General features: G+C 47.8%; 1 protein-coding gene across 2 annotated transcripts; it reads right to left on the bottom strand.

The window, feature by feature from the left end:
- Nucleotides 1–4,248: 4,248 nt before the first annotated feature.
- On the bottom strand, nt 4,249–22,214 carry LOC142566259 (sorcin-like). 2 transcript variants are annotated; one of them, XM_075677107.1, is made up of 2 exons: nt 21,689–22,214; nt 4,249–5,107 (listed from the first exon to the last, which is right to left on the bottom strand). In XM_075677107.1, exon 2 carries the CDS (start codon nt 4,860–4,862, stop codon nt 4,401–4,403), a length of 462 nt encoding a protein of 153 aa, XP_075533222.1. In that variant the 5' UTR covers nt 4,863–5,107; nt 21,689–22,214; the 3' UTR covers nt 4,249–4,400. The 2 variants fall into 2 exon arrangements, with proteins under 2 accessions (XP_075533222.1, XP_075533221.1); XM_075677106.1 differs by lacking the exon at nt 21,689–22,214 and adding an exon at nt 9,408–9,977.
- Between the last annotated feature and the right edge of the window lie 443 nt (nt 22,215–22,657).

Genomic DNA, 22,657 nt, shown 5'->3' with positions numbered 1-22,657 from the left:
CAGTAGGAGCACACTCCAGTTATACACACATTATATACAACCCATAAGGCTCGCTTATTTCGCTGACGCCAAGCGGTATTGCGTGTTTAAAAGAGCTGTTTTTATCGTAGATACCTGTCTTTGTGCCTTTCAGGATGAAGCATGAAAGTCTAGGGCAGATTTTATGGTGACCCTGACATTAAGGCTAGATCAACCAAAGATAATATTTTAGCTTGGAACAAGGAGCTTTTATTTTACAATTAGCCCAGCATTTACATTAGCAAAGTCAAGCTGTAAGCTGACTCAGGCTGGGTCGGTGAAGCTCCAGTGGAGCTTGTTTGTTACTCTTAGGTTGTCACCGGCTATATGGAGAACATCGCATATAAGCTGCCTCTCATATTTTCCCAAGCGTCTTTTGGTCGATGGTCGACACGACGCGCGGGGGGCAGACATGGAAGCGCTCACAGAATTAATTTTGTTTGAATTACAAAAATGAGCTTGTATCCAATGTCTCCACGACTAATATCAGGATAACGCAGTTCACAGAACACCAGGCTCAGTGCGGGCACGAAGTGCCTACACATTAGCGTAAAAAAATATCGCTAATTTCGCAGACAAGTCCTAGAAATCGAATAGCAGGAACCCTCCATGTAGTACCAGAGGAGACGTACGCTTGTCGACGCGCGCATTCTTGCGTCTATGTGCCTTGCCCCTGCCGTACTTCGCGAGGAATGACGGTTGGCCATAGGAACACCTGGTTGGCGTCTACAGGAGCTGTGACAGGAGACACGCGACAGCGCTTGCTTACTGGGCCCCTTGGCAGACGCCACTTCGTGCTTTGTTACTGACAGTGTTTCAAAATACGTTAATATCTATGAACATAATCGTTACATGTTTGAAGATGTTAGATCAGCACAAAAAGGAAACAAAATGTGCTTTCTCGCATGATCGATATAAATCTGCCTCATTGTTTGTACCACGCCGTAGCTGCGTAGCCAGACGCGCCGACGCGAGGCAGCCGAGCACGCGCTAGCTATGCGATAACAGCATGGAGAAGGAAAAAAAAAGATGGAGGACGCTTAAGATTCGACTTTGAGAGTGGAACGCGATAGCATTAAAAGATCCCTGAATGCTCCCACTTCCCGGCAACTGGAACATATGTAACTGTAATGTTTACCGGGAAACGCTGGCCGCGAACGCTATGCACGAATGCGGGCTTTCTGGTAGAAATGCGGCCTAGAAATGCGGTTGGGCCGCGACGTGGCGGAGGCGAGCGCCTTCTGGAGGTATTGCAAGGAACCAGGCGCGCCACTCCGTGGCCTCCACGCGCTGGCGCATGCAAATGGCGGACGCCGTGGCCGGTTGGATTGTAGAAACGCTGGAAAACGGGGTTGAGCTTTCGCGTAACAGAATTATGTTTTCTCGTATAGCGAAATTACAATCCGACGCTATTATGTCTGTAGGTTGCGTAAGTCGTACTTTACGATTTTTCGACATATTTTGGCTTGAGAAGTTCAATTAGTGCAATAACTTCCTTACGCCACACGGACGGCCTGGGTATTGCTGGTTCGAAAATCTTTTTGCCGAAACGACGTCCGACGCTGAACGCCGACGCCGGATTTTCTGCGACACGGGGCCTTTAACGCTATCGCGTTAAAACTTACGATCGAGGGAGCATCGCGCAACGCGATTGAAGCCAAACCTGTCGGCCCAACACGTGATCGTCACGTCAAAGTGCGCGGTTGGTTTTAGTGCTCCCGTTCTGTAGACAGAGCCACGGCAGGGCAGCCTAATAAGCGCGCACCGAATAAACTGGGAACCAAACGTCTCGGCAAATCTCGATGTTTGCTCTGTGATTTCGACGCAAGAGGTCACATGTTGAGCCGACAGTGAGCAAAGGGATTGCCCTCACGGAGCGTTCGCTTGCCAAGGCTGGCTGCGTGACGTAATGCTCCCTCCTAACTTTATCCTTCCTCCATGGGTAACAGAGTGGATCTGTTCAGCATGACCGCGCCGCGTTTCGATGCCTGCGAGTCGCGCCCCACCGTGTGCGCATGCGTGGGCATGCGCATGCAAGCGTAAATGTGGTCTGGGCTTAAATCACAGCATAGCGTTCATACACTCATAGTCAACCTTGTGTACTCATACTCAACGCCCCCCCCCCTACGCGTTCAGGGGGGTAGGGGAGGGCGACGTCATGCTGAAGAACCAGTAAGGTGAGACACTGCGTCTGTTGGCGTCGCGTGCGGTGGTTTTGCAGTGGTTCTGGCACACATGACAGCAGCGTTCCGACTGCGTCTCCGTGACATTGAAGCAGGTTACCCATGAGAGTGACTATAATACACTGACGACATCAGCAGCTAAGATTGTTTTCGGGGGGGGGGGGGCGGAGCTAAGGTTCCATTATTTCCTGTTAAGTTTCCCATGCTTGATGCACAATAATACGCTATTACCTTGATCAGGCCCTTGGTCTGCTTGAAGGCTGCGTACTGTACTTGTTTGGAGTGGGCGTTCGAAGGATATGCGCCTTTGTTCTTAGGCGACGTGCCAGGCATAAAAGGGAGCAGGGCGCCGGCAGGAAAAATTTCGGAGGGGTGGGATGAAGCCCGGTAGCGCCCCCCTCCCCCAGCAGCGTCATAGCTGCCATATAAGAGAACCCGCACTGTGAGAAGCGTCCTTGACGTCACATGCAAGTTATATGTATATATATAGCTTGCACGTGACGCCATCGTAACCGCCAAGTTGGACAACAAGCACGGTGAGAAACTGCTTCTGTTGGCGTATCGCGCGGCGGTTCTGCCGGTTCCGCCATTGCTCTAGCACAGACGCCAGCAGCGTCACCGCCGCGTATCTATGACATAGGCACAGACGCCAGCAGCGTCACCGCCGCGTCTCTATGACATTGGCACAGACGCCAGCAGCGTCACCGCCACGTCTCTATGACATTGGCACAGACGCCAGCAGCGTCACCGCCACGTCTCTGACGTTGGCACAGACGCCAGCAGCGTCACCGCCGCGTTTCTATGACATTGGCACAGACGCCAGCAGCGTCGCCGCCGCGTCTCTATGACATTGGCACAGACGCCAGCAGCGTCACCGCCACGTCTCTATGACAATGGCACAGACGCCAGCAGCGTCACCGCCGCGTCTCTATGACATTGGCATAGACGCCAGCAGCGTCACTGCCGCGTTTCTATGACATTGGCACAGACGCCAGCAGCGTCACCGCCGCGTCTCTATGACATTGGCACAGACGCCAGCAGCGTCACCGCCGCGTCTCTATGACATTGGCACAGACGCCAGCAGCGTCACCGCCGCGTCTCGGACATTGGCACAGACGCCAGTAGCGTCACCGCCGCGTCTCTATGACATTGGCATAGACGCCAGCAGCGTCACCGCCGCGTCTCTATGACATTGGCACAGACGCCAGCAGCGTCACCGCCGCGTCTCTATGACATTGGCACAGACGCCAGCAGCGTCACCGCCACGTCTTTATGACATTGGCACAGACGCCAGCAGCGTCACCGCCGCGTCTCTATGACATTGGCACAGACGCCAGCAGCGTCACCGCCGCGTCTCTATGACATTGGCATAGACGCCAGCAGCGTCACCGCCGCGTCTCTATGACATTGGCACAGACGCCAACAGCGTCACTGCCGCGTCTCCATGACATTGACGCAAGCTATCCGTAGCAGTGTACACAGTGAGAAGCTGCGTTCGTCACGTCAGGTATATACTATGTACAACGTTAACCTTCTCATGTCCTTATTTCTTACTGACAAACATTGCTCTAGTATATATAGTCACCTATCTGGCAAAGAACTGGCGTTTAACTTTGTTGTTTTACTGAAAAAAAAGTACGTTTCATCATTTCCGTGCTTATAATGTGACCCGTGTGTGCGTATGTACGTGCGTGCATGTGTATGTGTGTGTGGAAATACTGCGCAAACTTCACTCACGTTAATGTGTTGCTTAGATCGTTAAGCTGTTAGGTGCGATGACTTTATGAGCTACTTGCTCTCTCTAGCATAACTATACAGTCATGCCGTGGTACCTTAGCGCACACCGCTAAGATACCACGGCAGCGCCAGCTACGAGGCTGATTTACCTCTCAACGCTACATAGGTCATAGACTATGAGAGACGCCACACGTACCTTAGTGGATGAAGAAGCTAAGCCATTTCCGCCTTTCGTCCTGTAAACTCCATCCGTTGCGTACCGCGCATTGTGCATGCGCGAAGAGTAAGGAAAACTCGAGAAACCTTCTTGGCAGTTTTTGGTTGTTTTTATTGAATTACACGCATTTAGGCTGGCTTAGCCCTCCAAAATCAATTATAGATTACGTAAAATAATGCTGCGGACGACCCAACATATTGGACAATCCGGGACTTCAGATGCCCAAGTCTTTGGACGATCCAAGACTAACGGGTCACAAGGCGAGCGAGAATGCCCATAGCACAGAGTTGAAGGTAGTGGTCAAGGCTGATCCATCCTCTGGTGCTGTCGTAGCCCAGCACCTCGTTCAGTTGGTAATCCGTGAACTGGAGGCGGTTGCACGCCATTGCAGCTCGGAGGTCGACGTGCCTAATCCATCCAGAGTTGTTTGGGTCGTACTGTCGGAAGGATCTCCACAAGGCGAAGACAATTCGATACAGCAAGAAGAACTGCTGCATGTTTATGATGCCCCTGCGCTCTCGGTCGACCACGGTCATCAGCATCCTCGCGGTCTTCTGAGATATGACGCGGTACCGTAGATAAGTTATGCTGGACATCAGCGCCAGATGTAGCTGGGCCGCATTGATGAAGCCCCTGTCGCGCTCATCAATTTCCACAAAGATAGACACCAAGTACCGCTCATAGGTGCTTCCAGGAAAACTTGACATGATTCGGTGATGATTTGACTTAGCCTAAGTGGTCCAGGTAGTGTCCTCTCTGACGGCTGTTTGATTTATGCCAGGTCGAAGATGGGCCGAAGTATTTGCTGCGACATGCGTCGATGAAGGTGGCGATGACGATGGTTGCTCAAGACAGGCGCCACTTGTTGACCAGGACACCAGGACATATGCTGCGACAATGCCTCTGCAGAGGTCATTCTCACCAAACGCAGCCAGATAAATTTTTGGCCCATCTGTACGGTGAGAATATGCACTCTTATAACGTGACATGAATAGTAGAGTTTTCTACGAAACTTTACGTGATAATTCGGATTTTTAATCAGTCGCAGACATCACCGTACGACGTGGCGCCACACGTAAGATAGAATTAATTTTTTTTTCAAGAACGAATGGCTGCGTGGACTGCGTCGTTCAGTTCTTTGATAGTTATTTATTTACACTGGTCAACATTTACCCTGCCAACTATGCTGTAGCAGTTTTCCTCTAAGAAAGCAAAAAAATAAATAAAACGGATATTTCGTCAGCCATTGTTTCCGGTGCCTGCTGTATCGTATCGTTGTAGAGCCATCGCCTCCACTATGTTTGTCAATGCCAGCGCAATCGCTCGCTCCCCAATTGCAGAGTTTGCCACACTGTATTAGAGGGCTTAGAGTTTCGTACGATAAGAGGGAACTCTGGCGCTGCAATAGTTCAGCCACCATGGGAATTATGGGAAGTACATGGATTTGTCTGATCTTCGTGCTTGTGGATTCAGACGTTCTTATGGCTTTATTTATTACACTTTATATGCCTTCATTGTCGCACGTTTCAGAGCAATCTATACTCTTCGAAGTGCAGAGGACGCTGCGAACACACACGATCGCTACTAATCGCAACGATTGAGCTTGTTGAGGCGGCCAAATCGAAACGCATCAAGCGTCTCAAGGCGCTGGCAAGCCCGCGATAAATTCATAAGGGCGCTTCACATCACTTGTCGATGCATGCGTCCGTGGCGTAATGGTGTCAATGTCCGTCTTCTGTGCTAGAGGTCCTGTGTTCGAACCCTGCCGTGAGACAATTTTTAATAATACTAATTTAATTATTTATTACGCAGTACAGAGTTGAAAATGACGTGTTAACAAAGTCACGAAGCCGTGTGAAGCCAAAAGGACGAAGCCCAGAAAACCCATTTACTTCCCATAATTCCCATGCTGGATCGCTCCCGTTGCAGCTCCCGTAGACACTAACGCCAGCGTTCCCTGTAGTAATTACTGTATGAGACCCCATGCCCAATGGGAGCCGTTGATGCGCCTTAGTTTTAAGTGAGTTGCTGTGATGCGATGCTACACCCAGATGGCACGACTGCTTGCGTTACGCTTGCGTCTGAGCGCGCGCCGCAGCCGTTGCAGTGAAGAGGTTTGTCAGGTTGGCACGCGTCTCTCAGTTTTTCTCCGAATTCCGTCGTGAGGCGCCACCCAGATGACACTCTCCCACAAGACCGCAAAGCAGGCGCGAACGCTAGACGACGGTGAGAGTAGGAAAGGACGATAGGAGAGGGTGGTGAGTGGCTTAGGGCCGATTTACGCTCGAGCCGCCCATCGCCGCAAGCCGCACCGCACGCGTGCGGTCGCGCGAGATATTGCACGTATCAAACACTTGTGCACAAATTTCAGTTTACAATGTGTGAGGTATACACTGTGCACACAGTGTAAATGGTAATTTGTGCGCAAGTGCTGGATAGGTGAAATTTTTCGCGCGACCTCAAGCGTGCGGTGCGGCTTGCGGCGATGGGCGGCTCGAGCGTAAATCGGCCCTTAGTCGCCCCGATCGGGCCGCATCTAAAAAGAGGAGGCGATGGTCCAGCTAAGACAGCGCCATTACCGACGGCGGTTGTGGAGCGCGCACTTTACCATTCACGCCCTCAATGCTCTTTAAAGGGAAGCTGAAGAGTCTGTCGAATTCAATAAGACGCTCATACGGATGCGGGAACCTTATAAACGATGTAGGTAAAATCTTGGGGGGGGGGGGGGCGATTTTTCACTTAGGAGCGACGTAATCGTCGGTTAAAATTGAGCTGTAGCTCCACCCCGCGTCGAGCGCCGCGCGCTGCTGCTGACGATGCGAGCGGAGACCGGAAACCACGGCGTATAGTGACGTCAGCACTGGTGTTCCGTTCCTTCGCAGTCTCCGAGACCGTGCCTGACCGTGCTTATTTTTGCGTGCGTGCCGCCCTAATCTGCTTCGCTCGACCCTACATTCCTTTGTTTGTGTGTATATAGAGCGGTAGTTGACGTGCGCAGCATCAGTTGAACCAATGCCTCCTTTACTAGATGCCTGCCGCGTCGCTAGTCTTCCTATTGGAGCGGAGGTTCCCGTAGTTCAGGGTAGTCGCGGAGAGACGGCGCTCGCAGCCGACCCACTTCCTGTTGCGGAGGAAGTGACGATTACTAGGCTGGCGCGCGCTCGACCAATGGCTTGACCAGAGACTGTGGGTCCTGTGCCTCCGGGAACGCATCAGACGCCGCTAAAATCTCGGAGGCATGGCTACGTGATTTAGGTTTGCAGCGGCCACCGCAGCTAGCGCTCGCAGCCGACCCGGGTTAACCCGGGTGGGGAAGAGTAAAGAGGAAAGGGGCAGGAACCAGCTTCTCGGCTCACGCGGCAGGCATCTAGTAAAGGAGGCATTGGTTGAACTTATAGGCCGATCGTGCCGGCGCTCTGTGCAGCCTACGGTTGCACGAACACCAGCGGCCGCGACGATGTTCCGATGTTCCATTAGTTCCCGCAAGACAAGAAGCTTTCAGCTAAGTGGGAGGCTGCTGTAAAGCGAAACAACTTCAAGCGCTCAAGAACAACAGTACTGTGCTCTAACCACTTTCGTGACGACGATTACTACCAGAGTTTATCAATAATGCGTGCTTTGGACTCTCCTTCGTGTTAGCAAGCTGAACAAAAGGTGCATGTTTATCTCCCACCCTTGACGCAGGCTTCATCGCCAAGCGCCGCGAATTTGCTATTCGCACGTGTGTTGTGAAACAGCCTGCATGCAGCTACCATAACGCAGTGCAAGTGTAAAGTTTGCATGTGTTGGAAAGCCGGCTCACGCCAGGACGCTGCGCTCCCCCTTCTCTCGCACACATAGCGAAACCGGCTATCTCACGTAGCCGACGGAATTCGCCGGTTACGAGTAGAGAATTCGGATACTAGAATTCTACATAACGAGCTCGGCTTGTTCCGTGCATGTCAACTCATGCGCAGTGCATGCCGCATGTCCGGAGGCAAGCGGCAGCATCGCAATACCACGGGAAGAACAGCTACCAAGATATTCTGGTGCAATAGAAAACGCAGCCACCTCGAAGGCAGCGCAAAACTGACTTGCCGCGAAGTTATGAATTTAAGACAGCACTCAGTATAATTAGAATGCTTGAACGTCACCTCCTGACCTCTTTTATTAAGGCGAGAAAGCCGCGGCGTAACACAGCCGCTCCTGGATTTATTTTCCTTCAATTCGATGTTACGTATCATTTATTTCCGTTACCTTGACAGAGTCGTCGTTCCGAGGAGGCAATGTGGGCACCCCGCAATGCTCCGCGGCGCATTTGGCGGTATACGCGGGGTTCCCCGGGGCGAAATCCCATAAGCTAACCACATAACGGTCACTGCAAGGCCCCTGTATACAACTCAATGCGAAACGAAAGGGCCTCATGTATGTCCAGAGACGCATCAGATTTTGTGTCGTTAGCTTGTCTTCTTGAGGCAGTTTCTGTGGGGTGTATATACAGCGCAGAGCAGTGCATGTACACTACAGCTATACAATGCATGCAAAGGAGCAAACGCTGTTGTCGGCAGATGTACGGAGAGTGCGAGTAAATACGAGCAAGTGATGCTGTGCAGGAAATCTTTGGGTGACCGCCGCCAGTGGACATAATCAATAGTTCGAAATCTGCCCTCCTTCACTTATTACGAGGAAATAAAACATGCAATACAGTTGACGCCTGAACAGTGCATATTAAACGAAACAACAGTAGTTTTACCACGCTTATTGCGCAATACAAATTAATAAAACGGGTTCGCAGTTGGCATTTCGCCGTTCACAAAAGTAATGAACTCCGCAATGCAATTTCCCAGTTGCATACATAACCGCGATGACAAAGTGAGGCTGTATTCTATGTATTATTCATGCTTTCGTAGGGCGAAAATTCTCGCCTGTGAGTTTTTTCTCTCTTCTTTTTTTGTTTGTGGGTTTGCGTGTGAGTGTGTGAGAGAGAGACGATCAACATGCTTTCAGTTTATAACCTAAGCTCAAGTAGAACGCCCGCCCTTTTTTCTTGGCGTTAAGTAAACACACTGCCGCTAGTGGCTGACAAGCGTAGATGAAGAAAAATGATCCGAACAGCTTTCGCGCATAGATGTAGTTAAACTACATTGGCGCAATCAGTCGTGCAAACGAAACGTACCCAGACCACAACAGAAAATCTTCTAGTACAGTCTCCGACGAAAGGCACAGACAATGAAAATGTCAAACCTGTACATCCCTGCTTGCAGTATACTCACCAAGTCAAAAAATCCAAAAAAATGTCTTCCGTATCCCTGCCGCGCTAAATGCGCCCTACTTCGAACTTCGAACGCACTGCGCTATTCACGGAATCACTGCACACGCAGTTTTGCGCTATATTTCACATCACGGAGTCACACCGACTATTCCAGCTAGCCCAGCTCTCAGACACGATGCGCTGTCGAAGCGGCACATAAATTTGCCACGAAAAACAAAAACTTGTGCGACTTCCCGAAGTCCATGATGAGCAGCCAGAAGACGATACAGGAAGGCGACAAGGCAAAAAACAAACACTTATCTTGCTGGTTGCTTTTTTTCACCTTGCCACATTTCCTGTGTGCTAAATATTTCAGAAGTAACGGTTCGAAGTATTCCTAGAAAGCACACTTTTTTTTCTCTCTCTTCCACCTGCACATCTTATCTGTTCAAATGGTTTGAAACTGCAACGGCCACGGCTGGTCACGCTGGCTCAAAAGCTGTCACGAAACGCTAGCGTTTACTGTCGTTGAAATCACTTTTGTCATACTACAGCGAAAAGAAGAAAAGAAATGCACGAAAATAAAGCGGCGCTTTTCTGTTGCCCATCAGCTGACGCTCGTTGCAAAGTCATCCCTACTAGATATAAAGAGAGGAATGCGAACGCAATCGTGAATGAACTAGTTAGCTTTGTTATCGCTGCCCATCGCGTTGGCGCTGTCGTCGCTGGCGTTGTTCTAACCGCAGCTTCTGACGGCGGCAGTACTAAGTTTACAGACCATTGAAGTCGCAAAAAAGCGCAGCTCTGTCCAAGTGCAACTGTCACTATACTTTTCAAAAAGCATGCTTATATTCAGCTATTTTCGGACTCACGCGAGCTAAAAGACAACGGAAAAATATTTCAAAAGCCAGGGGAATTCACACTTGTCAACGTCTTTGCACTGCATATGGATTTACTCCGACTGCGATCGACGGCAGCTATATTGGCGAGGCTGGGAGGCGACATGGTACGCGTCTCGACGAACACATGAAGATCGTCACGAAAGGAACGCATGACACACGTGCAAAGACACGTGTTTGATTTTAATAATGTGAAAACGTTGGCACGAGAGCAGCGATGGTGCGCTAGAAAATCGGCGGAATCATGGTTTATCCATCGTGATCAGTCGCCCTGCAATTCTAACCATGGCCCCCTGCAGGATATTTACGGCTGCTTCATAGACAAATAGGATGCATTCTGCTCTATTGGACCATTTGTGTAGTGATGATGCCACCCGCATAGGAGGTGAAACGTCTATGTTTTTGTTTTTTGTTGTTAAGCAAAACCAGTGCAAAGACGCTGACAAAAGTATAATTAGTACGATGCGCATTTTAAATGCGTAAACGCTTACTTGTCTACCCTATGTGTGTTCTGCCGAGTTTGCCTACAACACTTGGAGGAATGATCTAACACCGAGTGTGTTGAAACAACTTACGCCTAGCACCGCTATAATGAAACTGTCGAATATCATGTGGTCTGTGCCATCGCAGCAACAACCATTTTCAATTACCTCCACCACTTGACAACAACGTTCAAACTGTAGTCATTCAGTTCATCAACACATTGATGATGATATGTAGTGTTTATTGGCGCAAGGGCCAAGTGTGGCCAAACAGCGCCAAGGCAGTGGTGATGAGTTCGCAATGTAGTTATGAGTTCTATGGGGTTAATGTAAAGTGGCTGTAAAGGGGCCTTAAATATAGTCGCTCTAGAGTGCGTAGAATCTATCTGTAATAAGATTATGTCAATGACAAATGACGCGTTCTATGTGCAATAAAATCCATCGTGAAAGAATGATGCAATGCAGAAAATAGATGGTGAAATTATCTGGAGCACCACTGCCTCGCCAGGGCCCTTGAAATACAAGAGCCTAGAGGCATGTGCTATATGAAACAGCTATCACAGCGGCATCCTCTAAAGAGAGGAGACGCTACGAGTGTGTGGGGCTAATAACATGTAATACAACATCTTTCAGGAAGCCCAGGACTGCGTTGGTGTCAAAGAGCGGTTCTGGGCCGAGTAACATTCCAGGATGAAGGGGGATGTGCTGCCGGTATGCTAGGGGAAAATACTTCTTTCTTTCAGATTCGGCTGCTCGACACTCCACAAGGACGTGGAGGACGGTTAGCCTCTCCCCGCATCTACCACAGGTTGGAGGCTCGTTTCCGGTGAGTAAAAAGTTATGTGTGCCAAATGTGTGTCCTATTCTTAGACGACAGAATAGGACATCTGTCCGGCGTGATTTTGTTACGGAAGGCCAGAAACCTAATTGTGGCTTCATTACATGCAGCTTATTATTTATTTCTTCGTCCCACATGCGTTGCCAGTGGTTTCGAAGTTTCCTTCTTAAGAAAGGTTTCAGGTCTGTGACAGGGACCGAAGCAGTAGGATTAACTGCATGCAATGAAATTGATGTGGTCATCTGGTCCGCTAGAACGTTTCCCTCGATGCCCCTATGTCCAGGCACCCAGCCTATAATCACATGTTGGGTAGATATATATGCTTTACACAGTACGGAGTAGAGTTCATTAATTACAGGATTTTTGGGATTACAGAAAGACATCAAGGCCTTCACAACACTGAGGGAGTCCGTATATATAACTGTCTGGAGTTTTGATTTATTTATATGCTTTACGGCCGACAGCAGTGCGTAAGCCTCAGCCGTAAAGATACTAGTTTCCGGATGCAGTACGTCGGATTCCGAGAAGCATGGGCCGACGGCTGCATAGGACACCCCGTCGTGTGTCTTCGATGCGTCTGTGTAGAACTCCGTGCAGGAGTGTTTGTGCTGTAGTTCCCGGAAATGCATTTGGATTTCAATCTCTGAAGCGTGTTTTGTAACTTGCATGAAAGATATATCGCATTGTATCAGCTGCCACTCCCAAGGAGGGAGCAGCTTGGCTGGATGCATTAGGCGAAGCTCGAGGAGTGGGACATGCATTTCATGACTAAGCTCCCTCACACGCAGCGAGAAAGGCTGTCTTACGGAGGGACGATTACGAAAGAGTGTAGCATGTCATCTCGTTAACGGTATGAAAACACGGATGTTGAGGATTTGAGTGGACTTTAGAAAATATGTTTGGCTGATGTATGTTCTCTGCAGATGAAGTGACCACTCGTTCGATTCTACATATAAACTTTGTATGGGACTCGTTCTGAAAGCGCCAGTGGCCAGTCGGATTCCTGGATGGTGGACTGGGTCTAGCATCTTTAGTGCGCTCGGGGCGGAAGAGTGATGAATCACGGCACCATAGTCTAGTCGTGATCGAATGAGGCTTTTATAGAGATTCATTAAACACTTCCTGTCACTACCCCATGTAGTCTGGGATAGAAGTTTCATTATGTTCATTGTTTTTAGACATTTTTCTTTAAGATGTTTAATGTGGGAGACGAAAGTGAGTCTGTAGTCAAGTATGACACCTAGAAATTTGTGTTCTTTGTTTACAGGTATCTGTTGTCCATGCAGTTCTATGCAAGGATCTGGGATAAGTCCTCTCTTTCTTGTAAAAAGAACACAAGAGCTTTTGCTAGTATTGATCTTAAATCCATTCCTGTCTGCCCACATTGACACTTTGTTCAGGCCATGCTGCACCTGTCTCTCGCAGACTGCGAGGTTACAAGATTTGAAACCTATTTGAATGTCGTCCGCGTAGACAGAGTAAAAGATGGCCGGTGGTAATGAAGCGCGAAGCGTTTTCATCTTCACGATAAAGAGCGTGCAGCTGAGCACGCCTCCTTGGGGTACACCCGTTTCTTGCATAAAAGGACGTGAGAGTGCATTGCCAACTTTTACCCGGAAGGTACGATTGGGCAGATAGCTTTCTATTATGTTAAGCATATTACCGTGGATGCCCATTTCTGACAGGTCTCTTAAGATTCCGTAACGCCACGTTGTGTCATACGCCTTTTCCATATCGAGAAATATCGATAGGAAGAACTGTTTATGTATAAATGCGTCCCGGATATTCCCTTCAACACGTACGAGATGATCGGTTGTGGAGCGCCCTTCTCGGAAGCCGCACTGATAAGGATCAAGCATTTTGCTCTGTTCAAGGAAATGAATGAGTCGCCGATTTATCATTTTTTTCAAACACCTTACAAATGCAACTTGTGAGGGCTATCGGGCGGTAACTTGCCACTAAGGAAGAGTCTTTGCCTTGTTTCAAAACAGGGACCACAATGGCTTCCTTCCATGCGGTTGGAAGGTACCCTGCATCCAAGATGGTGTTGAAAAGTGTGAGTAGTGTAACTTGCGTGTCATTGTGTAAGTTTTTGAGGATTTCATACATAATTCTATCAGATCCTGGTGCGGAGCTCTTGCATGCGCTCAAGGCAGCTCTCAATTCGGCAATACTAAAAGGACGGTTGTAAGGCTCATTCTCTCGACATTTTCTTGTTAATGGCTTACGTTCTTCTATTTGTTTATATTTCAGGAAAGATTGCGAATAATGATTTGAACTTGATACGCTCTCAAAGTGCTCCCCAAGTGAGTTTGCCTGATCTTGCAGTGTATCGCCCTGTGTATTTACTAGAGGGAGTGAATATGTTTGTCGCCCTCTAATTCTATTTACCCTGTTCCAGACTTTGGCCTCATCTGTATAGGAGTTTATACTTGATAAAAACTTCTCCCACGTTTCTCTTCTAGCCTGTCGGCGGGTTCTCCTGCCTTTGGACTTTACTTTTCTAAAGTTGACAAGATTTTCTGCATTGGGCGAAGCGCGTAGCAACAACCACGCTTTGTTCTGACTCCTACGTACGATTCTGCATTCATCGTTCCACCACGGGACATGCCGTTTGCATGCCGAGCCACTTACTTCACGTATGCATTTAGATGCAGCATCTATTATGAAGGCTGTGAAGTACTCCACAGCAGCATCGATTTCTAAAGAAGACATGTCATCCCATGATATACTAGTTAAGTTTCGGAATTTCTCCCAGTCTGCTGTGTCAATCTTCCACCTGGGAGCCTGTGGTGGTTATTCGTTTTCTTTAAGTGTTCTTAATAGTATGGGGAAGTGGTCACTTCCGTAAGGATTGTTCGTAACTTCCTATTCGAGTTCAGGCAGTATGGACGGGGAAACTATGCTCAGATCAATTGAAGAAAAGGTATTGTTTGTAAGACAGTAATAAGTGGGTTTCTTATTATTCAGAAGGCACGCACCAGAAGAAAAAAAGGAACTGTTCAACAAGACGACCTCGCGCATCTATACGAGAGTCGCCCCACAGGGAGCTGTGCGCATTGAAATCGCCAAGAACAACATAAGGTTCTGGCAATTCGTCTATAAATGACTGAAATTCATGTTTGTTTAATTTGTAGTGTGGGGGTACGTAAAGCGAGCAAATGGTGACGAGTTTGTTTAGAAGAACAGCTCGAACCGCCACTGCTTCAAGGGGCGTTTGTAGCTGTAAACGCTGACAGGAAATACTTTTATGAATAAGAATCGCAACACCGCCTGATGATACGACAGCATCATCGCGATCTTTGCGGAACTTGACATACGGTCGGAGAAAGTTTGTGTGTTGTGGTTTTAAGTGTGTTTCCTGCAGACAAAGCACTTTTGGATAAGCTCTTGCACGTCATCAAGGTTCCTAAGACCTCTAACGTTCCATTGAATAATTTGTGTATCCATATTGAAAGGAAATAAGTGCTTTGTTTATGGAAACGGAGGTGATGCCTTAGGTTACTGAGCTCTTTCGAGGCCCTGTATCGGGGGTTCTGCCCTTTCTGGAGCGTTCGAGGGAGCCTCGCCGCTCCTTAGGCGTTTGGTGCGCCTTGAGGACAAGTGACGTGTCCATTGCCTATTGTGAGGCGCAGGACACGTGCTCTTGCGAGCGAGAAGTTACAAGAGAGAGTCCTGCCTTGGAGGGCAAGACCCCTGCGCCCACCTGCCCGGAGGTCGATGGGGCACCTTGTGGGATTTGGCTGCGCCGGCTGTTGCCAGCGCTGGAAGGGGCCGGGGAGGTTGGGGCAGCCTCGGCTGCGCCCACCTTCGGGGTTGATGGTCCCTTCTCCTCGGTTGGTGGAGCAGCGCTAGCTGCGAGCACCGTGGGGGCAGATGGCGTAACTGCCGACTCACTGTTTGTGGGTCGGACAGCCGCCGGAGGCCGTTGTGACGCTGCCCCCTGACGCGCCACTTCGGCAAAGCTTTTCTTTGGCAGGTATGCTACCCGCCTTCGTGCCTCTTTGAACGATATATTCTCTTTCACTTTTATCGTTACAATTTCTTTTTCCTTCTTCCAGGAGGGGCACGACCGCGAGTACGCGGCGTGATTCCCGTCACTGTTTACACAGTGGAGAGAGTTCTTACAAGCTTCAGTGACGTGTTCAAGGGCACTGCATTTCGCACAGGTTTGACGGCCTCGGCAGCTCTGCGAACTGTGGCCGAAACGTTAGCATTTGAAACATCTGAGGGGATTTGGCACATATGGCCTGACACGGAGCTTGATGTACCCGGCCTCTACAGACTCGGGCAGAATACTTGAGCCGAATGTGAATATAAGGTGTTTGGTCTTGATTTCTTTGCTGTCACGCCTGATATTAATTCTTTTAACATTGATAACATTCTGGCCACTGAAGCCCTCCAAGAGTTCATCCTCAGTGAGCTCCAGCAAGTCATCGTCCGAGACAACACCGCGGCTTGTGTTCATCGTACGGTGCGGGGTTACAATTACTTGGGTTTCCCCAAATGACACTAGTTTTGTCAATTTCTCATAATGTTTCTGATCGCGGAGTTCCAAGAGGAAATCACCGCTTGCCATCCTCGACGCCTTATATCCTAGACCAAAGACTTCAGTCAATGTCTTAGAAACAAGGAATGGTGATATTGTTCGAATTGGTTTAGCTGGTTTTTCAGAGTGGATTACATGAAAACGAGGGAAAGATTCTTTTTGCCAACCAAAAAACTGGAATACTTCATCGGTGCGCCCACTTTTCTGAGGACGATCAAGAAGCGGAGGGAAGGAGGTTGCCATAAAGGGATTGAATTTCCGGCAATAACGCCAGCCACCCACCGTGGAGTCCTACAAGGGGACGCTACAGGGACTGTAAGAACAGGTCCTGTAAACGCCAGCTGTACGTTATCACTATAACCAAATATGAAATAACCTAGGTTGGCTATTCACACAGGGTTAACCCTTGCTGCCTGGAAAAAATGGAAGTAAAAGGAAGCCAGGAGAAGACAGGAAAGGTGGAAGGTCAGAGAAAGACGAAGGCTAGAGGGAGGGAGAGAGACAGGAAAAGGCAACTACCGATTTCCTCCGGGTGGGTCAGTCAGGGGTGCCGTCTACGTGAAGCAGAGGCCAAAGAGGTGTGTTGCCTCCGCCGGGGGGCCTTAAAGGTCCAAACACCCAGCGTCGGCTCAACCCCCAGGATCCCCTTTTCCCCAGACACGGCTAAGCCGCGCACGGCTACACGCGGGAGGGTCCAACCCTCGTGTGCTCGGGTCCGTGGTGTCGCAACACACCAAACGCCTGTTGACGCAGACGCCCCTACGGGGCATCAACACATTGGGTGTTGGGTGTCTATATCTTCGAAAATTGACTCGGGACTATATATATATATATATATATATATATATATATATATATATATATATATATATATATATATATATATATATATATATATATATAGAACGCACCGTATTTTTAAATAGTTCTTTTTTGTCTTTTAGCAGACTGCCTAACGTTAGCTGGGACTCACGTTATATACAACCGTCACCGTGACTTGTCACCACAGGATACCGCGAGTCTAACATCACCAATTTGAGCGCAAACGTGAATTTAATATTGCGCTTAGTATCTCAATTCCTCAGTCTACGTGGTTACAGCCTTGCTTTTTTAATCTGGTGAGGTCCATTAAATTATTTTAACATAGTAATATATGTAAATAAATAAATAAATAAATAAATAAATAAATAAATAAATAAATTTATTATATAATGAGGAAAAAACTATTTAAAATACATGGTGGTAGATACAATCATAAAATCTACTGTATTCGTTTGACACAGATTTGAGAACTGAACACCGTAGGCCTTATGGTTGTATCTTGTACCGTGTTTATTTTTAATCTTTTCTTTTATTGCGATAGCAACTATATGGGCACTCCAGGCGGATTTGTGCCGTCGCCGTCGTCGTGAGGTACCGTATGAGTGAAAGCGCGCGAGGGTGAGTCGGCGAACGCCGTTCAATCTCGCGTGCGCGAGCGAGGAACGCGGCCCGGATGCGTGCGCTCTCCTGTGGCGCGCGAGGCAGGGGAGTGAGGCGAGGGCGGAGGGGCGTTCTTCTCTGGCGGCTGCTATGGTGCCTCGATGTCCTCCCCGCCCGCCGCTCCGTACAGAGTGGACACAACCGCGGCGACTACTGCGGCGTTGGCCATGCGAATCGCGGACGCCGTAGTAGACGCCTTTGGCTGAGGCCGTATATAGGGACGCGTTGCCGGCGGTCGTGTGTCCTGAAAGCGGTCTGCGACGTGGCTAAAGTGCGCGCCCGCGCGGGCCTCATCTTCAAAGCGATCTGCGATGTTTGCAGAGTGCGCGTAGCGCCGGTAGCTTCGTATGCACTGTGCTTTCGTCGTTTCGTACGCGTTGAAGCGACATATTGATACTGTAAGACAAAAGGGAAGTGCGTTCTGTCACAACTTGCTGATTTCGTGCCAGAACAATAGGCTAATTCTTAATGAGTCAAAAACTAAGTGTGTGTTGTTTCGCACCCCAGGTACCTTAGAAAATATAGACGACCATATTGCTCTCGGGCCATTCAAAATTAAAATAGAAAAGTTTGTTAAAATTCTAGGTGTCATTTTTTCAGAAAACATGTCTTGGAATGAACATGTGAAAACTTTATTACCAAAATTAAGTAGAGCCGCCGGTGTATTAAGCCAGAACCGTCGCACTTTTCCAGTCAGCATTAAAAAGATGTTATATTTTGCCCTCTTTAACTCTCACTTACATTACTGCATGCTAATATGGGGAAACACGACAGCATTCAACTTGCAGAAACTCTTCCTTATTCAGAAAAAAGCACTTAGATCAATAGAAAATTCCTCGTTCTTAGAACACACAGAACCACTCTTTCACAAACATAAAATTCTAAAAATCCACGATATATACAAATACAAATTATTAAGAACCTATAAAAACGCCACATTAGGTAGGGCGGAACTATTCCAAGAATTATCAAATCTCAGCAAAAGTACAATTTCCTACCCATTCCGATATCAACCGCCATACTACGTTCCCTCCTCGCGCACCCATTATGGGAAAGAAAAACTTGACTACGCCCTGGCAACTACACTAAATGAGCTAGACCGGAAAGGTGTGAACGTTCTGGCCCTTACTAACAAAACCTTATTTGACCTGTTTGTTTGACTTTATTGAAACTGCTTATGCTTCTAATTGTTCTCGTAGTTGTCATTTGTGATCGGACTGCCTGATCGTTTATTTGCTGATTCGTTTATATAACTGAATCAAGATAATAAATCGTCGTGTCAGTGCTGTTGTACGGGTGGCTAGAGCTTAGTCAAGCTGCACAGATGCAGCTTTTTTCTCTGGCCCCCTATTTTCGCAGTAACAATGTACTGTCTGCGGTGAAAATAAAACTTGATTGATTGATTGATATGCGCGGAGGTCAATTGGCTCGCGGCTCCTGCCGCGATTCCTAACTCCAGCGTTTTCACAGACAGTTTCCGCTGTCATCGAGCGATGTGTGTTCATGTTTACCTGTGCGCGCGTGACACCGTGCTGGTCAATTTAGTTAAAACATGTTGACGGACTAGCTGGTTTGAATGCATGATAGAATGCGTAAGCGCGACTGAACAAGGACGTAGAAAGAAGCAGACACACAAAGACAGCGCCGTCTCCGTGTGTCTGTTTCTACGTCCTCGTTTAGTCACGCTTACACATTCTATCATTGTTAAGTTATTTAGTAAGCGAATGTTTACAAGTTTATATGGCCGATAAAACTACTATTCTTACTTCGTACAGCTATGTACTATGATTTGCTATCGCAATCGGTGCTTCGCCTTTCCAGCGGAACTGTGATTTTTTTTCTCGTTTAGGAGCTTGGATAACATTAGATGGGGCATCCCATGTAACTAATTCAAGCATTATTATTTTTCTATGCGCTTCTTTGGCTGTTCGCCTGTTTTACCGAAGGGGCTTGCAAAAACCATTTTCCACGCGAGCAAAGGGCTCGCGTGGAAACTCAAAACCCGAGCTCCTGGTGGTTGCTTTTATCAATGCACGTGGTCAAATTTAAGGAGCCTGACACAGATGCTGAGACATTATTTGGATATACAGCGGACGGAATGCTTTCGATCACTTGGGAGTAAAACAGCAACCATATGGAACGAATTTCTGATAGCTATACGAATATTAGATATTTCAGATACAAGTCGAATAATTAGTATTCTATTCGATCATATGACGTCGAATATGACGTTGAATATGAAATATGACGTTACAATCGTAACTAATTCTACTCAATATCAAAAACGAAACTGTTTCTTACAAAAAAAGAAAGAAGAAAGCTCAATGCAAGGTAGCTAGCCCAAAGAGATTACATAGTTTATATAACCTCCTCGAGAAGAAAGCGACTCTTGGACACATCGCAAGCTGGCGCCATTGGTGCGTGGAATGTAGTGTAATGCCCTCACGCAGATGATATATAGTCGCGCGAGCCTCCAGAAGTGTGACATTTCTAATGCAATAAATGGAACTGAAGAGGACTTTCTGTGGTCGGTAGACAGCGAAAAGGAAGTGTCGTCGGACTCCGACACCGACTAGCCGCTAAGATTAAGCTGCGTGTTTATGTGCCTTTGGATGTTCCATAAAATCGTTTCAACGTGGTACGCGTCGACTCGGGTTTCGTTGCTTTATGTGCGCGGTAGAATCGGCACCAAGTTATTTTAAGGGGATATCTTGGCGGTAATATAACAGCGCGTTACAATCGGTGACGCGGTAGAATCGCGCAAATACGGTAATTTGACTTGTACAATAGCGGGCCTATAGTGTATACGTGGTCATGCACCACGCGTAGCTGGCGGATCCAGAGGGGGTAGGCCAAACAATTGAACGTTAATCAACTCGCCCCCCAGTATTCTATTCTGAGACCCCAGTGCCTGGGAGATAAGCTGCCACTTCTGCGACGACAAGAAATTGAACGTGCAGAAATCCCCCCCCCCCCCCCCCCCACTTCCCCTTCTCCCTCACGGCCTCCGCATCCATGCTATGTTTTGATGAGGGCTTCCCCTGGACATTAGGTTTGTTTAAGAATAAGAGAAAACGAATCCGAGCTTTTGCCTCCGTATGAAATAGACAAGGCTATCTGTAAACACACGCAAGATGACCTATCAACAAAAGACTACACGACACACTTACAGTTTAAGAGGAAGCTTTAGCTCGAGTGCTCCTATTTAAATACATGTAAAAGGAGAATTCGTTTTTCTCGGCAACCACTACACCAAATTTGACGAGGTTTGTTGCATTCAAGAGACAAACCTAAAATCTAGTGACTGTTGGTTTCGAATTTTTGAGTTAGGTCGTCAATTTTTTATTAAAAATTGGCAAAAATCGTAAATTTTCAAAAAACGAAACTATCAAGTTTACAACTCTGTAACTCAACCACTAAGAATGATAATACAATTCTGTGAATTGCATCTAATAGTACGTTTAAAGCGGACAAAATTGATATGTTACGCATGAATATAAAAAAATTTATTCGTAGGGAAATACAACTTTTGCAAAACCATTGTAACCAACGTAACAAATTCACGTAAGATGTAAAATATCATATTGAATTTGTCCGCTTTGAATGATCTAATGGATGCCGTTTACAGAACCGCGATATCTGTTCTTGATGCAGAGCTATGAATTTGTAAACTTCGTGCTTCTATATTTTTCAAACGGTCAAATATTTGAAAATCGTTCTAAGAAAATTCAAGTTCTAAATCGAAATTCCGCTTCCAACAGTCACTAGAATTTAACTTTCTCTTTCAAATGCAACAAATTTCATCAAAATCGGTCCAGGGGTTATCTCATAAAAACGTTTTTGCGTTTTACATGTATTTGAATAGGCCGCGTCGGAGTTGGGCCCGAGCTAAAGCTTCCTCTTAAAGCGTCACACTAACTAGGATTTACATTAAAAGTATAAACAAACATATACAAGATGCAAGACTCATAAAAAGCTAGGGAAATTAGAACTGAACAAAGTTGTAACGTTATCACAACAGAAATTAACAAAATGGGCAAGTAAACAGTTCACCGGTTAACTACGAAGATGCTCTTTGCGGAGTCCAATCCAGGAAAGCACCTGCAGATTGAAGCGGGGGGCCGGAGGTCAGCAGCCAGTTAGTTCCATGAGGCTGACACGAAGATCGGCTCGACTGTCGTCTTGGCATCGAGAAGCGGTCACAGCCCGATATTCCCAGGCTCTCCAGAAGTCACGCAGCGATCAAGTCTCGGTGTTCAAGTCCAGGCACCTGGCACCCCGCTCTTCCGTGCCGCGTCGCCCTGCTTCCAGCGAGCAGCCGAAGGCCGTGCAGCCTGTTGTCGGAGGACGCAAGGCCGTTGGGAAAACCAGGGCCCGCTCAGTAGGGGCCTCGTGAGCCCAAGCGCCATATCAAGCTTGACCAGCTCTGCCGCCCTAGCCGCCTCACCTTCGTCGAAAGGCCGACGTGTCACCTTGTTGTTGTTGTCCTGAGTGGCTGTGGCACACAACCACAGCGGGGGATTCGCCATGAATCGGGTGGTTAAATTAGGTGTTTAAAGAACAAGGGATTTAACAATTTGAACACTCGCCTTCGTTTCATCACCTCTCCCTTCTTCTTTTTCTTTTCTTTTGCTTCTCCGCGGGTGCAGCGTGGTCCTCGCTGATTGGTGCCTTGTTTCTTTATTTTTTTATGTTACGGCGCGCGGCGCGCTCGCGCCAAGTTCCGCCGCTCGTCGTCGTCTTCTATGCAGCCACCAGTCACGTGCACCAAGCTTTTTCACTTCACACATCGCATCCCACTCGATGTTTCCCAGTGGCAATGTATGCTTGTCTCTTGCAGACAACAAATAAAAATGTTTCCGCTAACCAAACCGCGGAGATCTTACACGTTTGGCTCCTTTACGAGCCCCTGGGCTGAGCTTACGCTGATTTATCATCTGTATACCTGGAAAACCAATTAAATGCTTTAATAACGAAATTGTTCTGTTAAATTTTCTCATCTGCCCATTTTGCCCTTATTCA

This window comes from Dermacentor variabilis, unplaced genomic scaffold (assembly GCF_050947875.1).
Source record: "Dermacentor variabilis isolate Ectoservices unplaced genomic scaffold, ASM5094787v1 scaffold_12, whole genome shotgun sequence".
In the NCBI taxonomy this organism is placed as follows: domain Eukaryota; kingdom Metazoa; phylum Arthropoda; class Arachnida; order Ixodida; family Ixodidae; genus Dermacentor; species Dermacentor variabilis.
This window is presented reverse-complemented; position numbering and strand designations above follow the sequence as displayed.

Bases quoted from the DNA above. Each gene is read 5' to 3' on its own strand.
- LOC142566259 (XM_075677107.1), bottom strand. From the start codon at position 4,862: ATGTCAAGTTTTCCTGGAAGCACCTATGAGCGGTACTTGGTGTCTATC.